At 44.2% G+C, this 21,057-nt stretch overlaps 1 protein-coding gene across 4 annotated transcripts in view; it reads left to right on the top strand.

The window, feature by feature from the left end:
* Window positions 1–723: 723 nt before the first annotated feature.
* Tcf25 (transcription factor 25) overlaps window positions 724–21,057 on the top strand; it is a 32,805-nt gene continuing 12,471 nt past the window's right edge. For 3 of the 4 annotated variants that reach the window (XR_003484408.2, XM_027410588.2, XM_027410589.2), the window contains exons 1-9: window positions 725–1,047; window positions 8,659–8,820; window positions 9,887–9,961; window positions 10,680–10,798; window positions 11,648–11,713; window positions 16,905–16,987; window positions 18,051–18,181; window positions 19,429–19,528; window positions 20,297–20,390. Coding sequence is in view for 3 of the 4 variants with exons in the window: in XM_027410588.2 (XP_027266389.1) it covers window positions 856–1,047; window positions 8,659–8,820; window positions 9,887–9,961; window positions 10,680–10,798; window positions 11,648–11,713; window positions 16,905–16,987; window positions 18,051–18,181; window positions 19,429–19,528; window positions 20,297–20,390 (1,022 nt within the window). In the remaining variant the exon portion in view is untranslated. Of the gene's footprint in view, window positions 1,048–8,658; window positions 8,821–9,886; window positions 9,962–10,679; window positions 10,799–11,647; window positions 11,714–16,904; window positions 16,988–18,050; window positions 18,182–19,428; window positions 19,529–20,296; window positions 20,391–21,057 lie in introns of all 4 variants that reach the window. The other variant, XM_027410587.2, reaches the window with a different exon arrangement.

Genomic DNA, 21,057 nt, shown 5'->3' on the forward strand with positions numbered 1-21,057 from the left:
TCTCGGGTGGGCCACGACAGACAGACGGGTCATCATTTGGGGTCTTTCTGAGATGTGGCAGGGTTTGGAGAGAGATGGGGGAGGGTGGTTGGGGTGAAGCTTCCACCAGAACACAGACCACCGATCCACACCTAGACAGCTACCCCTCACCCAGTGCCACCATAACACGAGCATTCCCCGTTGCTTTCGGGACAATAAAAAGCAACTCCGAGTACCTAACTCGATTCCGTGCACCTTAGGCAGAGGAGATATGCAGGGATCTGTGTCGAAGAAGGTCCTCGGTTTAGACTGTTTATTAAGGTGGAAATTGTCCCCTTGCAGTCTAGTAGCAGTGTGGAGTGGGGAACATAGGACAGGTCCCATGGGTAAGCTACGCAGACAGGGGTTCGGGACTTCCGTGGTCGCTCCTCGGTCGTATCAGAACAGTCTAGGCTTGAGGATCGTGGCAGTGTGCGCACCTGCTCTCACTCACTCCTCTCACCTGGCCCCACCTAAAAGCCCCCCTGCCTCGCCCGCCAGCCCCGGGAATCACGTCAGCGGCCTGCAGAGTTCTGCGCCTGCGCGCCCCCACCCGCGTCACAGCCGGCGATCTGCAATCCGTACACCGCGAAAGCTGAATAAATACTGCACTACAGCCGGAGCAACGCCACCGCTAGGGCCCAACTCTCGCGAGAACTCTCTGATCCACCCTCGCACCTTCTCTGACTCCACCGGTAATTGGGAGGAAGTTCCGGAGAGCCGCTGCGCGCAAACGCGACACGCCAACCTTGCGCCAGCGCGCCGCAAGTGCGCAGGCGCCGCCGCCGCTCTGCTGCTCTTCCTCGTCCCTCTGCCTACATCAGGCTGTCGGGTCCTATGTCGCGCCGGGCCCTCCGGAGGCTGAGGGGGGAACAGCGCGGCCAGGAACCCCTAGGGCCCGACGCATTGCAGTTTGTCCTCCTTGATGACGATGACGCGGAGGAAGAGGGACCAAAACAAGGGTCGGGTGGCCGGCGCCCCGGGGGCGCAGGGAAGGAAGGAGTCCGTGTCAACAACCGGTTCGAGCTGGTGAGAAGCTGGGCAGCTAGAGGGGACAGTGTGGGAGGGCATGACGTCATGCGAAGGGGGCATAAAGTTGAGTCTAGACTGCAGGCGAATGGGCGGAGTGAAGGGACTGCGCTGCATTGGGGAAGGCGGGTCTTCAGGACGGTGGGTGGGGTGATGAGGCAGAGCTGGAGAGCGAGTCCGGGTGATGTCGAGGGCGGGGTTCCCCATCCTAGATACAGTGGAAGGTGGGATGAAATGCCGAGCGAAGGGGCCACTAAAGGGTGGGGGTGGGGGGGCTGCTGTCAAGGGGTTGAGTGATAGGACTTCGCTGCAGTATAGGGCGTGTCTCAGGCCAGTGTCGAGAGGCGTGGTGTGACAGGGGCATGACAGGGCCGTGACGTCAGGGCGGGCGGGACATGACATCTGAGCCAGCTAAGGGGAGGGCCAGCAGGGATGGTGAGTGTCTTAAGATGGGCTTCAGTGAAAGAGTGGGGTTGTGCTCTCTGTTGCGGTACTGTAGTGGGGAGGTCACGGCTTCCTATCTGCGACTTGATGGGGTCTCGATTCCAGCTCTTTACAGCACTTCTGTCTGTCCCAGCAAGTCGTGCCTAGATCATCCCTTGCAGCAGGTGTCCGACACCTGCTGCAAGGTGTGTAGCACCTTGTGTCCCATCATGTTTTTCCTTAAGACTGACTGACCTGTGTCTGCAGTTCCATATGTGTGTGAATTGTGATTCTGACTTCATGTGTGGACAGACAAGTCTCTCTTGTTCATTTTGTATCTCCAGCGTGCACATATGGTAAGGCTTCAGCAGCCATTTTTGAATGAGTGAAAACTAGTCTGAATGTCCTTTGTAATAATCTTGCAGTGTGTTGTCCCCAGGCTTTTATCAATTGGCAAGTTTAAAAGTCCATAGCAAAGATATGGAGGAGTGTGGGAAATGTAGACATTTTAGAAGTTTTATTCAGAGATTATTACCCTCTCCAGGAAAGAAAGAGAGGGATTCATTGTATAGTCTGTGGTGGTGGTGGCACTGAAGTCTCTTGTTGGTACTGTCAGAACTCTTCTACCTCCTCTGATTTCCAGCCTGAAAGTAACTCCCATTCCTACTCTGTTTCTTGTTCTTTCATTTTAACTTCTTAAAATAGGTTTCCTTCCCACCCACCCCTAACCCCCAAGAAAAGGTTTCTCTGTGTAACAGCCCTAGCTGTCCTAGAACTCACTTTATAAGCCAGTCTCACCTCCACCTCTCAGAGATCTGCCATGCCAGGCTATTTTTTTGGAGGTTTGGGGCTTTGGGGTTTTCTTGGGGGGGGGGGTAAGGCAGGGTTTCTATTTGTAGCCCTGGCTCTCTGGGAACTCAGAGATTCACCTGCCTCTGTCTTCAAAGTTCTGGGATTAAAGGCACGGGCCACCACCTTGTGGCTATGTTTAATTTTAAACACACAAAATATAGGGGTATATGGGATGGAGAGAATGGAGATATGGCTCAGCTGTTAAGAGCATTGACTGCTCTTCCAAAGGACCTGGGTTCAATACCCAGTACCCACATGGTGGCTCACAACCGTCTGTAACTCCAGTCCTAGATGACCCAACACTGTCTTCCCTCCTCAGTGGGCACTGCTTATACATGGTGCACAGTCACACAGGCAAGCAAAACTTCCACACATGTAAAAACAAACATTTAAACACACACACACACACAGACACACACACACAAAAGCATTAATAGTGCCATCCTAAAAGAAGCAGGGACATGGTGACTTTCTCTTATAAATAAAAAATTTAAAAAGGGGAAATACAAATAACCCTTATGGGCCCATGGCCCGGTTCCCAGTTACTGACATTCAGTCAGTCTACATGTCTTTAATATTGTTTCACTGCCTTCTCTCCAAGAGGTGGTTTCAAAGCAGATCTTAGGCATCATATCTTTTACCCTTACATGAATCTTCCTTGGTATCTGAATTCCTTCCTTGACAGCAACTGATGTTAGCTCTCACACTTTGGGTATCTGAGACCATTGGCCCTAAAGATTTTACAACTCTGTGTAACTCTTCCTCCTATGATCATTTTCTCTTCCCCTGGCTCTTTACAACTTTCTACCTTTAGCTTCAGCTCTCTGTTCTCTACTCTGCCTCCCTTTGTTCCTGCTCTGCCACTCTTTCAAACTGTTCACCTGCCTGTTTTATTTTTTTAGTTTTTTTTAGGGGGCAAGCAGCTGGCTGCCTTGCCACTTCCAGTGCCTAGGCTGTCCACTTCCCAGCTGCTTCTTTCTCTATTACTGGCTTAGCCCACATTACTAAAGTACGCAAGAAAGGGGGCTGGAGAAATGGCTCAGTGGTTAAGAGCCCTTGCTGCTTTTCCAGAGGACTTGGGTTTGGGTTCAGAGGATTGCCTACAAATCAACCAAGGCTTGTGATAGTAAAAGTCAGATACAAACTGAAGCAATATTTCTGAGGCTGTACTTTTAGGAGCCTAAACAATCAGCTGTGATCATAGTGTAGTTTTTTTTTTTCAAGGCCTCTGGAATGTTCAAAGGAATATTGAATATGGATTCTGTCTTACTGTTTGATGGACAGTTCTTTTTCTCAAGGCAGCTGGAGAAGAATTCAACAATTGCCAATTAGAGAATCAAAATGCTCCCTCCTCCAAAGTCTTTGCTTAGTTATAGGAAAATTAGCATCAGAATTTGAAGAAGTTATTAACATTCATAATGATTCTAACTGATTTTAATGGTCTAATGTGTACAGTGCCTGGGGGCAGAGTGAGGTCCGTTTATCTGTCTCAATTCCAGGTGCACAGAGAGTCTTTATCACTGCTGTTCCTCTACACTCTGTTCTGAATACACAGCTGATAGCTCTCCTTTCCCAGCAGTTGTCAAGAGCCAGGTTTGTGCAAGACCGTTCTCCCCAACCCCATCTTTTCCTAGTCTTGCTCACTATGTTCCAGCCACCCTGACCTCCCCTTGTCTCCCCTCTGGCTGCAGTCCCCTTTGTTGAGATACTCACGTAAGACTTACTCTCACTTCCCACTTGCTTAGGTGTTATCCTACTAGTTGTGTCTACCTTGCCATCTGACTAAAATTACAACCATCCTCAATCACATTCCTTTTATTCTTTCTTTCTTTCTTTCTTTCTTTCTTTCTTTCTTTCTTTCTTTCTTTCTTTCCTTTCCCCTTGGCAGTTACTACCAAACTATACTATTTTTGTATACTATACCAATACTATACTATTCTTTTTGTGTGTTTGCTGATTACCTTCCACTCCTGGAATATAAGTTTCTTGGAAACAGACTTTGTTGCTCACTGATGTATTGCTGCTGTTACTCAGGATGATAGTGTCTGGCGCCCAGCATGTACACCAGTCTGTGCTAATGTTAATAAGACAAATTGCTTTAGGCATGTATACAAAGCTGTGGAGTCAGATGTACCTAGATCCATGTCCTGGCTGACCCCTTTTGTAGTTGAGAGTTTGGACAAGATACTGAATGCAAGTGTTGGGAATGTTCTTGCTAACTCCCAGCATGAACTCATGGGTACAGTGTGTAGCATATGCAGGGGATGAATGGAAGGGGACAAAAGAACTCTAGAAACATGTTACTGTAAGTGGTTTACTTGGATATATTCTTAGGGGCTGATGATGCCTTCCATGGAGGAGTAAGTAGGGCCACTCCTGACTTTAGACTAGAAATCATCTTTACCATTTCAGTTAGAAGAATTTTTTAAAAATCAGTTTATTGCTGGACATGGTAGCACATAACCTTGAAACACAGCATTCAGGAAGATTTCTGAGTTAGAGGACATTTTGATCTATATATCAAGTTCCAAGCTAGTTAGGACTACATAGTGAGACCTTGTCTCAAAAAAACAAAAAAAGAAATGAAAAATGTAATCAACTTATCCAAGTTATATAATAAAATATGTCTACTTGAAGCATCTACTATGGGTCTGACATTCCCAGCTGTGTAAATTGCTCACACTTTAGACATCTGATATGTGCTCATTTGTCCTGCCCCTTGCTCAGAACATACTTTTGAGAGTTACTCAGTTTTGAATGTTCATGGTTTGTTCTTTCTTACTGCTGAGTAGTAGGATATTCTGTTTGTTTTGTAGTGATGGGAATTGAACCCAAGGTCTTGTGCATGCACCACCACCACCTCTGATTCAAGGCTTTCTTTTTTTCTTTTCTTTTAAATATATTCTCAGCTGAGCCATGGTGGCCCACACTTTTAATCCCAGCTCCTGGGAGGCAGAGGCAGGTGGATATCTGAGTTTGAGGCCAGCCTGGTCTACAGAGTTAGTTCCAGGACAGCCAGAGCTGCCCAGAGAAACCCTGTCTTGGGGGGGTTGGAGTGGGGGTGGGAAGGTGGGTATGGTCTCCTGGGCATGGTGGTCCAAGCAGAGGCAGGCAGTTCTTTGTGAGTTGAGGCTAGACTGGTTTACACAGTGAGTTCTAGGATAGCTAGGGTCACATATAGAGATGATATCTCAAAAACCCAAAAACATATACATATATTATATATATATATATATATACACACATTCATATATGTATATAATATATAGAATATGTAAATATATTGCTTATATATGTATGTTATGTTTATATTATATTTGTTATATATAAATATGTAGACTGATATATATATATATACCATATATAGATATTTTTATATCTATATCATATAAAATAAACTATTACATATTAAATACAAATATATTTATATTAATAAATACTAAATGTGTTTATATATAGAAATATTATCCTTATATACATAAATAAAATATAAAAATAGATACAAATAATATATATTATAGTCTATATGTTTGGTCTCTATATAGTATATATTATATATATTTGTATATGCTACGTGGGGACTTGAGAGATGTCTCAGTGGTTAAGAGCAATGGCTGCTCTTCCAGAGGTCCAGAGTTCAATTCCCAGCAACCATATGGCTCACAACCATCTGTAGTGGGATCTGATGCCCTCATCTGGCATAAAGTTGTACATGAAGATAGAGTGCTCATATACATAAAATAAATAAATCATTTTTAAAAGTTATATAAGCTGTGTGTGTATATATACATGCACATACATATAAACACAAATAAAAAAAGAAACAAAATTACTAAAAAAGTTGACTTAGTTGAGTGTGGTACATGACGGGAAGATTGATATGAGTTCAAGGCCAGCTTAGCTTCATAGTGAGATTCTGTCTTTAAAAAAAGAGTTGGGCTGGGCGTTGGTGGCGCATGCCTTTAATCCCAGCACTTGGGAGGCAGAGGCAGGGAGATCTCTGTGAGTTTGAGGCCAGCCTGGTCTACAGAGAGAGTTCTAGGACAGCCAGAGCTACCCAGAGAAACCCTGTCTTTAACAACAACAAAAAAGTTAACATTTTGGTGCACATCACAGTAATTTTATTATATTAGAACAATATGTAAATCTTTCACTAACCTCATATAAATCTGAATGAGCATGTTTTTTCCCTCACGGCTGCAAGAGTGTATGAGGGAAAAATTCACATGACTGCCCTTTGGCACTTGGTCCACCTGTAGGGGTTCTCAGGGCCACCTTCCAGGTTTAGTACATAGTGAGAAATAAGAATTCATTTTGTCCTATAGTTATAATTTACAGCAGGGAGCATTTACAGATCACACAAGGACAGATTGCAGAGAGAGTGAAGTACCAGAGGTAGTGCACTGTTGTTGCAGGTGCGTCTCAGTACTTTTGAAGTCCATGACCATATGCATGTAGCATTCCCAGCCAGGGAAAGTGACCTGAGTTTCCATGTAAGGGTGTTTTGTTTTTGGCATCAGGGTTACAAGATGAGCTGGTTACACAGTATATTGGTGGATTTCACTTGAACGGGGCTTTACTGTGTAGCTCACATGGCTGACCTGGATCTACGGTGCTTCCGAAGGATGAGTAATTGACTTTGGATACCCACATTAGATCATGTTGCCACCCATCTGAATTGACCTTGGGGCCCCTATAAATCTTCTGGTCAGTGTGGGTCAAATCCCCAGTGAAGAAGACATTGCTGTGGAGAATGACCAGAGGCTAGATGTTAACTGTCCACAAGCCAGGACAAAGGCCAGGCGTTTATTTGTATGGGATTAAATTTTGTTATTACATATCAAGTGGAACTAAATTCTTTTTTTTTTTCCAATTTGGGACAGAGTTTCTCTGTGTAACAGCCCTGGCTGTCCTGGAACTTGCTTTGTGGTCAGGCTGACCTCAAACTCACAGAAATCTGCCTGCCTCTGCCTCTCAGGTTCTGGGATTAAAGGTGTGTGACACTACCGCCTGGTGGAACTAAATTCTTATTGCCAAAACAGTGCATTCAGCAGCATGAGGGTAATGATGTACATGTTCATTTTTTTTTAAGATTTATTATTTTTATGTGTATGTGTATTTTGCCTGTGTGTGTGTGTGTGTGTGTGTGTGTGTGTGTGTGTGTGTGTATGTCACATGTGTGCCTGGTGCCCAGGGAGGCTGGAATACTGCATTGGCTCCTCTGGAACTGGGTGCTTGTAGGCAGACATATAGGTGGTGGGACTCAAACCTGGGTCTTCTGGAAGAGCAGCCAGTACTCCTAACTGCTGAACTCTTCCTCTAACCCATTTTCATTGTTTTTGTCCTCCAACCTCATGAGCTATCATTAGCAAGGTTTTCATAGTGAATATTTCCATGAGGAGAGAAAGAATATGTTAGCATTCTGTTTGTGAGAGTTTTTCAACAATGAAAAAAAGAGAATATCTGTGATGTTTCCTAATGTCTGCTCTTTTCTGCCTATACACAGACAGCTGCTATTCCTGATTTCCAGGTATATAATCCTTCTCCAGAATGAAGAGTTCTGTTGGCTTCCTTCTGCCAATTCAGAAAGTAGCTCCTCTTTCAGCAGTCTGTTATAGGTATTGGGGTACCTGTCTGGCAAGTCTAACAGAGTTAAAAATAGTTTATTGAGGCTGGAGATGGCTTACTGTCAAGAGCACTGGTTTCTCTTCCAGAGAACCCAGGTTTGAAGCACATGGTGACTCATAACTATCCAGTTCTAGGGGATATGACATCCTCCTCTGACTTCCATGGGCGCCAGACATACATGTGGTGCATAGACATGGGTGTAGGCAAAATATCCATAACATAAAAAAAGGGAAAAATGTACAGTTGCCTTTGGGAGGTCATTGTGGTTTGGGGATTCAGAATGTCAGGCTAAAAAGGATGATGCCATGTACCCTTCATATTTCTTGGGTGCCCTGACTGAGCCAGAAGTCATTTACAAGCTCAGGAATGTGCTGGAGCTACATGGGTCAGATACTCCTTCCTTCTCACTACCTCACCCTGATCCAATTCAGTGTCCTCTCCATTTTGGGGGGTGTGGGGGGTGGGGTGGGGGTGTTGAGACAGGGTTTCTCTGTGTAGCTTTGGAGGCTGTCCTGGAACTCCCTCTGTAGACCAGGCTGGTCTCAAACTCACAGAGATCTGCTTGCCTCTGCCTCCCGAGTGCTGAGATCAAAGGTGTGCACCACCACAACCCAGCAGTCTTCTCCATTTCCTTCTGTATAGTGTGTCCATGTACACTAGACTGTGATGCTCAGTTGCTTTCGTTTTCTTCTTGTCTTCTTTTTCCAGATAAACATCGAAGACCTTGAGGATGACCTTGTGGTAAACGGGGAGAGATCTGACTGTACCCTGCCAGATGCTGTGTCATCAGGGAACAAAGGAAGGGCTCAACGTGGAAAACCAGAGACAAAGCAAGATGAGGACGTGGCCAAGGCAGGGTCCCCAGAACAGGTACAGGGGGTCATATGGTGATGGAGTGGCTGAGGCGTGTCAGAGAGCCCCAAGGTGCTCGCAGCCTATGCCCTCTACTACCAGTTTCTTGAATTCTTCCGAGTGTGAGTTTATCAATTGTTTGGTTGCCCTGAGGAACCTGGGTGAGGCTTCTGTGGAAATCCGAAGGCCAGTAGTAGCCTCATGGGTACCATTTAGAGTGTCTACCTTCTTTTTTCGAGAGCATCTGTGCCTGATAAGAAAACACAGTCTGGTGAAGCCTGAGTTCTCACAAAAGGACTTGGCTATAGTAGGTATTGCAGGAAAGCAGAGGGAGGACTCACTGCAAGGAACCCTGCCCTAGTGAGTCTCAGTCTTCTGGTAGGTGTAGCATAGCATGGAATGGTTGGCAAAATGAGGAGAGAATGACAGTGGTCAGGTGGCTGGATGGTCCTGTGAGCTATATCTACTGTAGGTCATGGGAAGTCCTGAAGCACGTAAGGCCAGGGGAAGAGAAAGGCCACTCTTGTCATTGAGGAGGACCATGGTAGATTTTTTTTTTTTTTTTGGTTTTGTGAGACAGGGTTTCTCTGTAGCTTTGGAACCTATCCTGGCACTCACTCTGTAGACCAGGCTGACTTCGAACTCTCAGAGATCTACCTGCTTCTGCCTCCCAAGAGTTGGGACTAAAGGCGTGTACCACCAACGCCCGGCTGGTAGATGTTTTTTATTGCAGAAACACTAGTGGATTGGAAGGACTTAAGGATATAGGAGGAGGAATGGGGACTACCACACTGGAGATTGAACTTGTTCCTTAAATTTTTATTTGTTTGCTTATTTACTTATTTTGATTTTTCAAGACAGGGTTTAAATTTTTTTTTTTTTTTTTTTTTTTTTTTTTTTTTTTTTTAATTCAGAGTCTTACTGTATAGCCCTGGCTAGCCTGGCCTCAAACTCAGAGATCCACCTGTGTCTGCCTTCTAAGTTCTGGGATTAAAGGCATGCATCACCATGCCTGGCTGTTGCATAGTTCTTAATGTTTCCAGTTTTATTTCTTTCCATTGATTTAAATGTCTCCTTCCATTAGTCTAATGCAAGTGGCAAACTCCGAAAGAAGAAAAAGAAGCAGAAAAATAAGAAAAACTGCACAGGAGACTCCTCGGTATGTTGTCAAATGGGCTGGTTCCCTGCTGGTCCCTCAGGCTTTTCTGGAGAAAGTTTTGTTTTATTGAGCACTTTGGTTGCTTCCCACTGAAGTGTAACTGAGAGGTCAGGAGAACTAAAGGGAAAATCACTTAGAAGTCTTGCTCTGTCTTGTGCTCTCTCTGGTTATCAGACCCCACTCTTTTGTTTTGTGTTTTGAGGTGAGTGATCCTTTTAGATCTCTTCCCTGCTCAACTTACTTTTGTCTTAAATTGGCTTAAATTGCTAGTAAGTGTAGAAGCCACTGTGGACCTATCATCAGATGGTACAGACCTGTTGCTGCCTCATGTCCCATGTCTTACTCTTAGTTCTGAAAAGAAGTCATGGCTTTGTTACTCTCCAGTGAAGGGTCATGACTCAGCATACCCAGGGAGGTAAGGTCTTCTAAAGGACTTAATGTGCTATTTTAGCCTGTGATTTCAGGGCCCTCTGAGTCTGTGATTCCAGCTCTTCTGGCTTTCTCTAGTGAGACATGTCTCCTTTCTGAATGTATGTGCAGCATATGATCATGTCTTTTAGGAAGTAAATCAGTATAATCATCCTTTTTCAAAATACATCATTCTGTCCCTGATGGTTATAATATTGAAAGTAAAGTCAGAGCCAGGTATGGTGTTACATGCCTAGAATCCTAGCAGTGAAAGTCAGCGTAATGATTAACAGGTTGTTCTGACTTTTAGGAAAATGGGCTAGAGGATATTGATCGTATCTTAGAGAGGATCGAAGACAGCAGTGGGTTCAGCCACCCAGGCCCCCCTCCACTGAACTCCAGGAAGCAAGTCCTATATGTGGAGCACAGGTATAGCCCTGCCCTCACTTCATGAGAGAAAAACAATATTTGAAAAAAAGGCAGAAGAAAATTTACTATCTCTTTTTCAGCCAGATCTGGTGATATACACTTGTAATCCCAGTCCCAGCACTTGGGAAGTAGAGGCAGGAGAACAGGGAGTTCAAGGCCAGCCTGGGCTGCATAAGATTAATACAAAAAAGAAAGAAAATGTACTATATTTTTTTGGACAGTGGCAAGGTGTAGGGATGCAGTTCAGTGGTAGAATGTGCACCTAGCATGTGGAATACCCTGGATTCGGTCCCCTGTGCCACAAGCTTCACATTCAATTCCTTTAAAAAAACAAAATGAAGCAATGTAGTGCTGGGTATGGTGGCTTATGCTTGTAATCCTAGCACTCATTAGGTTGAAGCAGAAAGATTTCCACAAGTTCAAGGACAGTCTAGGCTACAGAATGAGGCACTCTGCCTCAAAAACAAATAAATCAAGTTTGTTTAAGAAATAACGAGAAGGAAGAAACACTCATCCATATTTCACAGGACTAAGCTTTATGTATCTTGGATTCTTGAACTGTGTAGAGCACCAGCTCACATTTGGATCAGTATCCACATGTTGGCTTTGCAGATACTCAGTGAAACATAGTTCTTACTACAGAGGTTGTTGCCAGCTTTTTGAGAGTGAGTCTCACAATGTGCTCAAGGCTGGCTGGGACTTCTGATCCTCCTGCCTCAGCCTTCCAAGTGCTCAGATTACAGTTGTTCATCACCCTGCCAAGCTTGCTACTAGATCCTTATGTGAATTTATAAAAAGTTAGAGTTATTGTAAAAGATCATAATTTTTCTTTCTAAACTTTTTCCTCAGACACTTAAATCCAGATACAGAACTGAAAAGGTATTTTGGTGCTCGAGCGGTCCTGGGAGAACAAAGGTGAGACCCTAGTCAATCCATGTTCTTCAAGTTCTGTCAGTCTTTCTCAGACCCTAGAGGGAAGGGTATGTAGAGGGATACTGAGGCAGAAAGATTGCCATGAGTTCTTCCTAGAGGGAAAGTATTTACATCCATAGTGAATCACATCAGACTCTTAGCATTGAGTCTGAAGTGATTCAAAAGAAATGATTTGTGAAATCATTAAGATCCCCATGGAGCTGGGCTATGCCCCTCATGCCTTCTTCTCTAGGGTATATGTCATATTTTTACAAAGATGCTAAAGACCTTGTGGTTCCAAGTCCCATTTTTGTTTTTCAATCAGCAACTAATGTAATGCAAAGTTGAGGTGATAAGAGATGTTGCATCTGTGGTGGTTTATTAGTTCTTAGTGTCTGGACAGCATGTCACAGGGATAGCATTGCAGCGTGTCCATGATTCCCTAAAGGAAAAGGGTACAAGGGTCTACCTTTGGGAATTTTGTTAGGAAGCACTGTGTATTCTCTCTGCTTCTCCATCAGAATGTCTAGGAAGCTTTATCTTTGTTTATGACAGGGTTCCCTCTGTGGCCCAGAACTTGAATTCTCTATCCTTCTGCCTCAGCCCCTCAAGTGCTATGATTGTAGACTTGTGCTATCAAGGCTAGCTTAGCACTGTCTTTTTATTTTTTTAAAAAAGATTTTATTTATATTGATAAGATAAAAATATAGCCTTTGTATATGAAAATGCACTCATGTTTGCATGTATGAAAATGCATCTTATACATGCAATACCTGCAGAAGCCAGAAGAGGATGTTGGGTCTTCTGGAATTGTTGTTACCTACAATTTTTAGCATACATGTGAGTGGTGGGAACCCAGACTTTCTACAAGGGCAGCAAGTGCTCTTAATAGCTGAGCCATTTTTTTCAGCCTCTAGAATTATCTATATAAGTTTTGTGGATTTTTTTCCTAATTGTCAAACAAGTGCTTCTTATGAAAAATTTAACCAATTTAGTCATTTGACCTTTGACTTTCATTCTCTCACCACATCCCCAAGTTATTTTTGATTACTGACTTTATATCCAGGGCACATGCCAATACTTGCTTTATATTACCATGAGAGAATTCTGTTGGTCACTGTAACAGCCTGGTTTGTGTATCTGGTTTTCTAAGTTATCATTTCCATTGCTGTGACATACCAGGGTTGGGTACTTACCCCAGATGCTGGGTTGTGTGCTGCTCTTGGCTGTCATCCCATGGCTCCACAGCATTTTGTGAAACTGAGAGCTGTCTGCTGCCAAGCTACCCTCAGAGGAGCTGTGTAGCTAAGATCCACACTCCATCCAGGGTCAGCTTCTCATAGCACATATATGTTTTTGGAGTTTTGGTGTTGTCCTCTTTTTTTTTTTTTTTTCTGAAATTATGACTAAAGTTCACTGATTTTTCATTTGCTGTGTACTCCTATTTTCCAAGGGGTTTTTGTTTGTTTGGGCTTTTTCTTTCTTTTTTTTGGGGGGGGGGTAAAATCTCACTATATTGTAATAGCTAGCCTGGAACTTAGTGTATACACCACCCTAGCCCGGACTTCAGAGAGATCTACCTGCTCCTGTTCCCCAAGTACTGGGATTAAAGTTATATGACACCATGCCTGACATAATTATCTATTTCTTTTTTCATCATTTTAGTGTTTAATTTTCCTGACTTTGATGTCTTCTTTTGGGAGCATTGATGAAAAATATTAATACTTTAAATGTTCTCTTTTGGGGCTGGGATTACAGGCTCATTTGGTAGAGTGCTTGCCTAGCATACTTGAAGTCCTGGGTTTGATCCTCAACAGCACATAACTGAGTCATGTTAACATACTGTACTCCCAGGACTTGGGAGGAGGAGGCAGGAGGACCAGGAACCCTCTCCTGCACAGGGATTCAGTCTGTCATAGTGGGAAAGGCATGGTAGCAGGATTGTGGGGTAGCAGGTCATATTCTGTCCACGGTCAGAGAGGGGAGGGAGACAGAGAGAGAGAGAGAGAGAGAGAGAGAGAGAGAGAGAGAGAGAGAGAGAGAGAGAGATCCTGGTGCTCAAAATCTTTCTCCCTTTTCACCCGTTATTGAGTCCAACATCCCAGCCCTGAGGTTGGTGCTGTTCACATTCAGGGTAAGTCTTTCTATAAGTGCCCTTACAAACATACCCAGAGGTATGTCTTAGTAATTCCAAATATTGTGACAATGAGGGTTGTTAATCCTCCTGCTCTCTCTCCCCTGCAACCCTGCTTTGTCTATCTGCCATTTCATTATAGTTTTATGTCCTGTTTCTGTAAATTATAGTTATGATATTAATTAATAATTATATTTATTTCATTATATATAGTGCTAGGGTTAGATCTACAGCCTTACAGATGCTGAGTACACATTGACCATTCCGCAATCCTGGTCTTGTACTCATGAACTCATCACTCAGTAGTGGTTTTGAACTGCTGAACAGCTGGGACTATAGGCAGGCACCACCTTGACCTCAGTTCATTTGTTACTTTAATAGTATTATATTTATTTCTTAAAAGCTTTTAAGTTGGGTCAGAGAGGTGGCTCAGAGAGTCAAATTGCCTACTGCCAAGTTCAGTCCTAGAAACGGACATGATGGAAGGAGAAACCAATTTCCCTAAGTTGTCCTCTAACCTCCACATTGGAACCATGGCACATACATGCCCACACATGTGTGCATGAGTGTGAACACAAGTACATGAATCAGTTTTAAAATGTAAAAAACAAGCTAGAGCACTGATTTAGCAGTTCAGAGTACTTGTTGCTCTTGCAGAAATCCTGGTTCTATTCCTAGCATTCACGTGGCAGCCCACAACCATCTATAACTCTAGTCCCAGGGAATCTAACACTTTTTTCTGACATCCACTGGTACCAGGTATGCTCATAGTAAAAATATATATTTGTATACAAAACATTCATAGCCGGGAGTTGGTGGCACATGCCTTTAATCTCAGATTCAGGAGGCAGAGGCAGGTGGATCTCTGTGAGTTTGAGGCCAGCCTGATCTACAAAGTGAGTTCCAGGACAGCCTCCAAAGCTACAGAGAAACCCTGTCTTGAAAAACCAAAAAAAAAAAAAAAAGCCAAAAGAAAACCCAAAAGAAATCAAACAAACAAAATTCATATACATAAAACAGATCTTAAAAAGGCTTTTTAAAACAAAAGTTTGGTTTTTGTTTTGTTTGGGGTTTGGTTTTTCAAGACAGAGTTTCTTTGTGTAGCCTTGCTTGTCCTGGAACTAGCTCTGTAGACTAGGCTGCACCCAAACTCACAAAGATCAGCCTGTCTCTGCCTCACAAGTGCTGGGATTAAAGATTTGTGCTATCACTGCCCAGCTGAAACAAAAGATTTTTAAAAAACACAGTCCTTTGCTAGACAAGGTGGTGCTCACCTATAATCCCTGTGCTTAGGAAGCTGAAGCAGGGGATATTAAGTTCAAGGCTAGACTAGGCTACATAAAAAGTCCCTGGGTAAAAACATAAAATGTTAACAACAAAAACAAAACAAAACACAGTTATTTCCTACCAAAGATTTCTCCTAGAAGCTACAATGTTTTACCCCTTTCATTCTCCATCCTTCCTCTGCTGCTTTGAGTCAAAGCTTTGAGCCTTTTCTTCTTCCAGTGTGGTCATTGCTCTTTTGGGGACCTCATCTTCCTGATGTGACAATATCTGTCCAAAGCTCCTCCCCAAACCCTTCTGAGCGTGCCCACTATGTGGGTATGAGAACCTCAAGGTGTTCCTCTGTACCCTAAATACCCCCCTCCAGGAAAAGGCTCACTTCAGGACTAGGCAGAGTGGCCTTCCCAGATCCTGTTGGCTTGGGCAAGTTCACTTGTCATGTCCTACCAGGAACTGTTTGTGGGTTAACTGCCTGTCTTATTTTCCTTCAGATTTTGACTATGTTTCTCTAATACACTTGGTTTTCTCCTGCAGTTATTTTATTTCTCTTTGAGAGGAAAAAAAAAATAAGCTTTTCTATTTTGTTCCTGAAAATACAACTTATTACTCATTCTTTTCAAAGTAGCTCAAATTATCAAGGACGCAGAATAACATATATCCAAACTCACTCGGATCAACCCAACTCTTTCCCTCCTGGAAGCAAAACCCTCCTTCTTCCTCCCGCGCCACCTGTGTCCTACTGGTCACCATCTGATCAGGTGGGAAGGTGGGGAGGCTTTGGCCCCTCTAATCCATGCAAAATCTATGTGAGGACCTTGGCCTCCCTTTCTCTGCAAACCTTCAGTGTGCTTCTGTCAGGCTAATGTCTTTCCAGAAATGTGTTAGTGCCCTTCAGTGTTCTTCCTTATTGCCATTGCTTCCTTTTTAAACATTGCTGTGTTGATGTATTAGTCAGGTGTTCATCTCATTCCCTTGCACTCAGCCATAACCAAGGGTTACTTTTGTTCAGCCAGATGCCCAAGGGGAGCCAGCTCATAGCTCACATGTGTCAGCAGAATACTCTCAGGCCTGGCTTATTCTTACTGTTTTTTTGTTTTTGTTTTTTTTGTTTGTTTGTTTGGTTTGGTTTTTCGAGACAGGGTTTCTCTGTGGCTTTGGAGGCTGTCCTGGCACTCGCTCTGGAGACCAGGCTGGCATGGAACTCACAGAGATCCACCTGCCTCTGCCTCCCGAGTGCTGGGATTAAAGGTATGCACCACCACCGCCTGACTAGGCTTTCATTTTTTGGTTTTCTTATTCATGCTCCTGCTTTTTTGTTTAAGACAGGGTCTCACTATGTATCTTTGGATGTCTGGAGCTCTCTGTGTAAACCAAGCCAGCCTCAAACTCACATCTGCTTCTTGAGTAGTGGGATTAAAGCTGTGTGCTGCCACACCTGGCCCAGTCTGCCTTTTTATTGGACTGTTTGGACTTTGTCTTTTATTTTGTTGTTGCTGTGGATGAACCTAGAGCCTCATATGTGCTGGGGAAGTTGTCAGAGTTTTACCTCCAGCCTGAATTCCCTTTTCTGTTACTCTGGCTCTGTGGTGGTGGCTGCTCTGTTGCTCATGCTGTGTTCTATCCGCCCTCATCTTGCCCACTAGCCTCTACTCACTTCTCTTCTGAGTATCTTCCCTGCCTGCACTTGAGTTTCACAGTTCCCATGGAGACCAGGCAGACCAGCCTTATCCCTCTTCACCATGGGAAGTATAACTGTGCTGCGTTCTGTTTCTCCAGGCCTCGACAAAGACAGCGTGTATATCCCAAGTGTACATGGCTGACAACCCCTAAGAGCACTTGGCCCCGATATAGCAAACCAGGTGAGGTCCTGCTGGGTTGGGCAATGACTTAGATCTTTTTACTATTATTCTTAGTTCTTTTCGGCAGTCACATTTGTTTTAAATTGCTATGGTTTTCTGTTTCATAGCAAGCTACCTAATATATATATATAATTTAAAGAAAGAGGGTAGCAGTACAGAGATGCAAGAGGGCATGAAGTAAATGTCTTCTTTAGGTACTTAGCTGTGTGGCATGGGAGTGTCCAGAGACCCTTTTCCATGCTTCGATTGACAGGAATGAAAGCCCCTCAGAGGATAAGGTCAGGGAACTCCACAGTGGTGTATGCCTGCCCCTCCCCCAACAGTCCTGGCTTTTCTGTGCTGTTGAAGACCTGTGTAGGAGCTCTGGGCCTGTGCACTGGTGCCTAACAGTATCTTTTGTCCCTGCCAGGCCTCTTGCCTTGCCAGCAAGAACACCTACACATGCAGGCAAACTTATTGACCATGTAGTCCTGCTATAGTCTCTGGCCTTAGGTAGGACCATTTTAAGAGGGAAACTTAGGAGACCAAGAATTACTGGCCTGTTTAATGGAAATTTGCCAGGGGAAAATGTCCCTGTATACCCAACATTGTATATAAGGAGCAGAGAAAGAGTCTCTAGTCATAAGTCACCATCACCTGTGGGACCTGGTGCATCGCTCACTGCATAACCACTTTGGATGCTAATCCCAAAAACCTGGACATAGTTTTCCCACTAGGCAGATACATGTGCTATAGTCTCTAGTATAGCTCCTAGCCAGCTAAGCTGACCTGGCATGTTTCCTTACTGTGTATACTCTGGATGGATCTGAGGAAGCAAAACAGACAGGACTCTAAGTCTTGGTATAGCTCATGCAATTTGAGCAGGTCTAAGCACTCTGCAAGAGCTCTTGACAGATATCAGCTTATAGCCTGTACAGCACCAGACACTCAGCTTGAGTTGTGTTCATGTGGCATATTTGTGCCAGGAACAACAGTAGGATTGTGACTGCTCAGAGCTGTGGGGTTCTACAAAGTGCCACAGCCTGGCCTCCAGCACACCCTCCCCAAACAATATTTCTTCCAGGTCTGTCAATGCGGCTGCTGGAATCCAAGAAAGGCCTTTCTTTCTTTGCATTTGAGCATAGTGAGGAGTACCAGCAAGCACAGCACAAGTTCCTGGTGGCTGTGGAGTCTATGGAGCCAAATAACATTGTGGTACGTAACCCTGCAGGTTCTGATGGGTGGGGATCAAGCAGTGTACTGTGCCTGGGCCAGGCCCCTCTGTGATTTGGGGAAGCTTGTCTGAGAGCAGCTGCTTCCCCTAAGAATGGAAGATGCCTGAGTGCAGAGCAATCAAACCCTGTGTTCAGAGGAAGTGTGCTTGCGACTAGCAGTGTAGCTTCTTCTCAGGTGAGAGCCACACACTGCTCTCGATTCCCTTCTGCAAACTGTGTCCAGGGCATTGTGGGATCTTTTCCCAGCTGTCTTTGCCTTTAACTTTGGTGATATAGCATAGGGAATGCTTGATTCCTTTTTTCCATGTAGCTTGTCCCTTCTGTGCTGTTGCAGTCTGTGTTTTCTCTGAGTACCCTGCCAGCCACAGTTGAGTTTGCTGAGGGCAAAGAGGAGCGCTCATCCTTTGTGTATACTTGTGTACCTGACCCCTGAGTGACGTCCATTCCTTTGAGGAGAAGAAAAATGCTAGTTTCCATTGCTCTTGGTTGGGAAAATTAGGCCAATGCTGAATTCCCACCTTGAACTAGATCAGTGGTTCAGCTTAGTCACAACATCACATACCTTGAGTTACAAGTGAACCATGAGCCACACATGGTGGTGTGTGCCTTTAATCCCAGCACTTGGGAGGCAGAGGTAGGTGGATCTCTTGAATTACATAGTGAATTCTAGGCCAACCAAAGATACATAGTAAACCCTGTCTTAAAAAAAAAAAACCCAAAAACTAGCCAGGCAATAGTGGCTTACCCTTTAATCCCAACACTCAGGAGGCAGAGACAGGTAGATCTCTGTGAGTTTGAGGCCAGCCTGGTCTACAGAGCAAGTTCCAGGACAGCCTCCAACACTACAGAGAAACCCAGTCTCAAAAACAAACAAACAAACAAAAACTAGGGCTGGAGAGATAGCTCAGTTGTTAAGAACACTGGTTGCTCTTCCAGAAGTCCTGAGTTCAATTCCCAGCAACCACCATGGTGGCTCATAACTATTTATTTTGGGATCTGATGCCCTCTTCTGGCATAAAGTTATATATGCAGACAAAGTACTCGTATACATTAAATAAACAAATACAGCTTTAGAAAAAAAAAAAGACTGAAAACAACAAAACAAGCTATGACTTTCATTGGTGATCATTTTTTCTCAGCATGGGACATGGCCCCGTGCCCTCTGGGGCATGTCTAATGATGGTGCTACCTACAATTTTTCTCTAAAACTATCTTTCTTTCCAACAGGTTCTGCTCCAGACAAGTCCCTATCATGTTGACTCACTTCTGCAGCTCAGTGATGCCTGTCGCTTTCAGGAGGATCAAGAGATGGCTCGAGACCTTATAGGTGAGCCAGCTTACCTGCACTTGCCACTCCAGCTCTCAGGCAAATGCTACTTCATGAGATGACAATGGATGTTTCATGGAGATAGAATTCACTTGCATAGAATGTACAATTCATTGCTTTTAGTATATGCCAGTTGTATAGCCTTTATCACAATCTGTATCTGTCAATTTTAAAGCTCCTTTGTCTGTGTAAGCAGTTCCTGTCCTTCAGTCCTAGGAACTACTCGTATACTCTGTCAGCAGTTGTGCTTGAAGTGTAGAGTTCACGCAAACATGTGGCCGTTGTGTTGGCTTCTTTCATTTACCATCTTTTTTATCCCTGTTGGAGCATGTTTCATATTTGCACCTGTTTGTTGCTGTATAATACTTCATCTGTGTGTAGATTGCATTTTCTGTATCTATCATTAGTTGATGGACATTTAGGTTGTTTTCTGGCATTTGGTAATGGTGCTGCTGTGACTATGCATGTGCAGGTTTTGTGAGGATGCATGTTGGTGTACATGTATGGGTACTTAGTGTTAGCAGATCACAGCACCAGTTGTATCTCTTGGTATATGAAGCATTTCCCTTTGGAGCTTACAAATGTATGTTGCAGTAAACTTAGAGTCACTGAGGAATGCCTGGGAAGTCCTGTGTGCGCCCTCTCTCTTTCAGGGTTCCAGTTACATGACCTCCCTCATTCCAGAACATTCCTTGTTTTGAGTTGTTAGAGGAGAAAGTTATAGTCATTGTGTCTGTGACACCCTCCTCTGGTATTTGTGGCCCACAGAGAGAGCACTGTACAGCATGGAGTGTGCATTCCACCCCTTGTTCAGTCTCACCAGTGGGACTTGCAGGCTGGATTACCGCAGACCTGAGAACAGGTGAGTTTGGTCCACCCTAGAGTGAGTAACAGGGGCTACCTTCAAGTCACATGAGTGACTGTTGTGAGTTTAGTGGGGAACAGGTAATGCAAGACTGTCCCTGAGGTTGGATCAAGGCCCTGAAGATCCAGAGTACCTTCTAAGTTTTGGTGTGTTCACAGCTGAACTGCAGAGGGCTGTGCTCAGGGAACTAGGAATCAGATTGGCTCACAATTAAACCTATTCCAGTTATAAGTGAGTCCGATGAGCCACAGAACAGTGAGAGCTGGAATCGTGCTTCCCATGTTTTTGGAGGAAAAGCCCCATTCCCAGTGAGGTGAAACTATTGTAGTATTGTAGCATGTTTTGCAGTTGTGTCTCCTGATTCTTACATCTGAGATAAGCACGGATTCAGCTTAACTTCAGGGATCACGCAGAGAGTACTCTGTTTTCCAAGTTTCTCTAAGCCTGCCCACTCTCTGGTTTTAGCCCGTATGGGTCTCCCTTCCTCCCTCACATCTAGCACTCTGTTTCTCTGGATATCCCTGGTCTGTTGTAGCAAGAAGTCCCCCACCTTAGCCACAGCCATTGTCTGCTCTCAAGCACAGAGTGTTGGGTCTGGATCTCTTTCTCTGGGCTCCTATATATCGCTTTTATCTCTTCTAGTTAAATTCTTACTTCTTTGAAA

This window comes from Cricetulus griseus, chromosome 3 (genome assembly GCF_003668045.3).
Source record: "Cricetulus griseus strain 17A/GY chromosome 3, alternate assembly CriGri-PICRH-1.0, whole genome shotgun sequence".
In the NCBI taxonomy this organism is placed as follows: domain Eukaryota; kingdom Metazoa; phylum Chordata; class Mammalia; order Rodentia; family Cricetidae; genus Cricetulus; species Cricetulus griseus.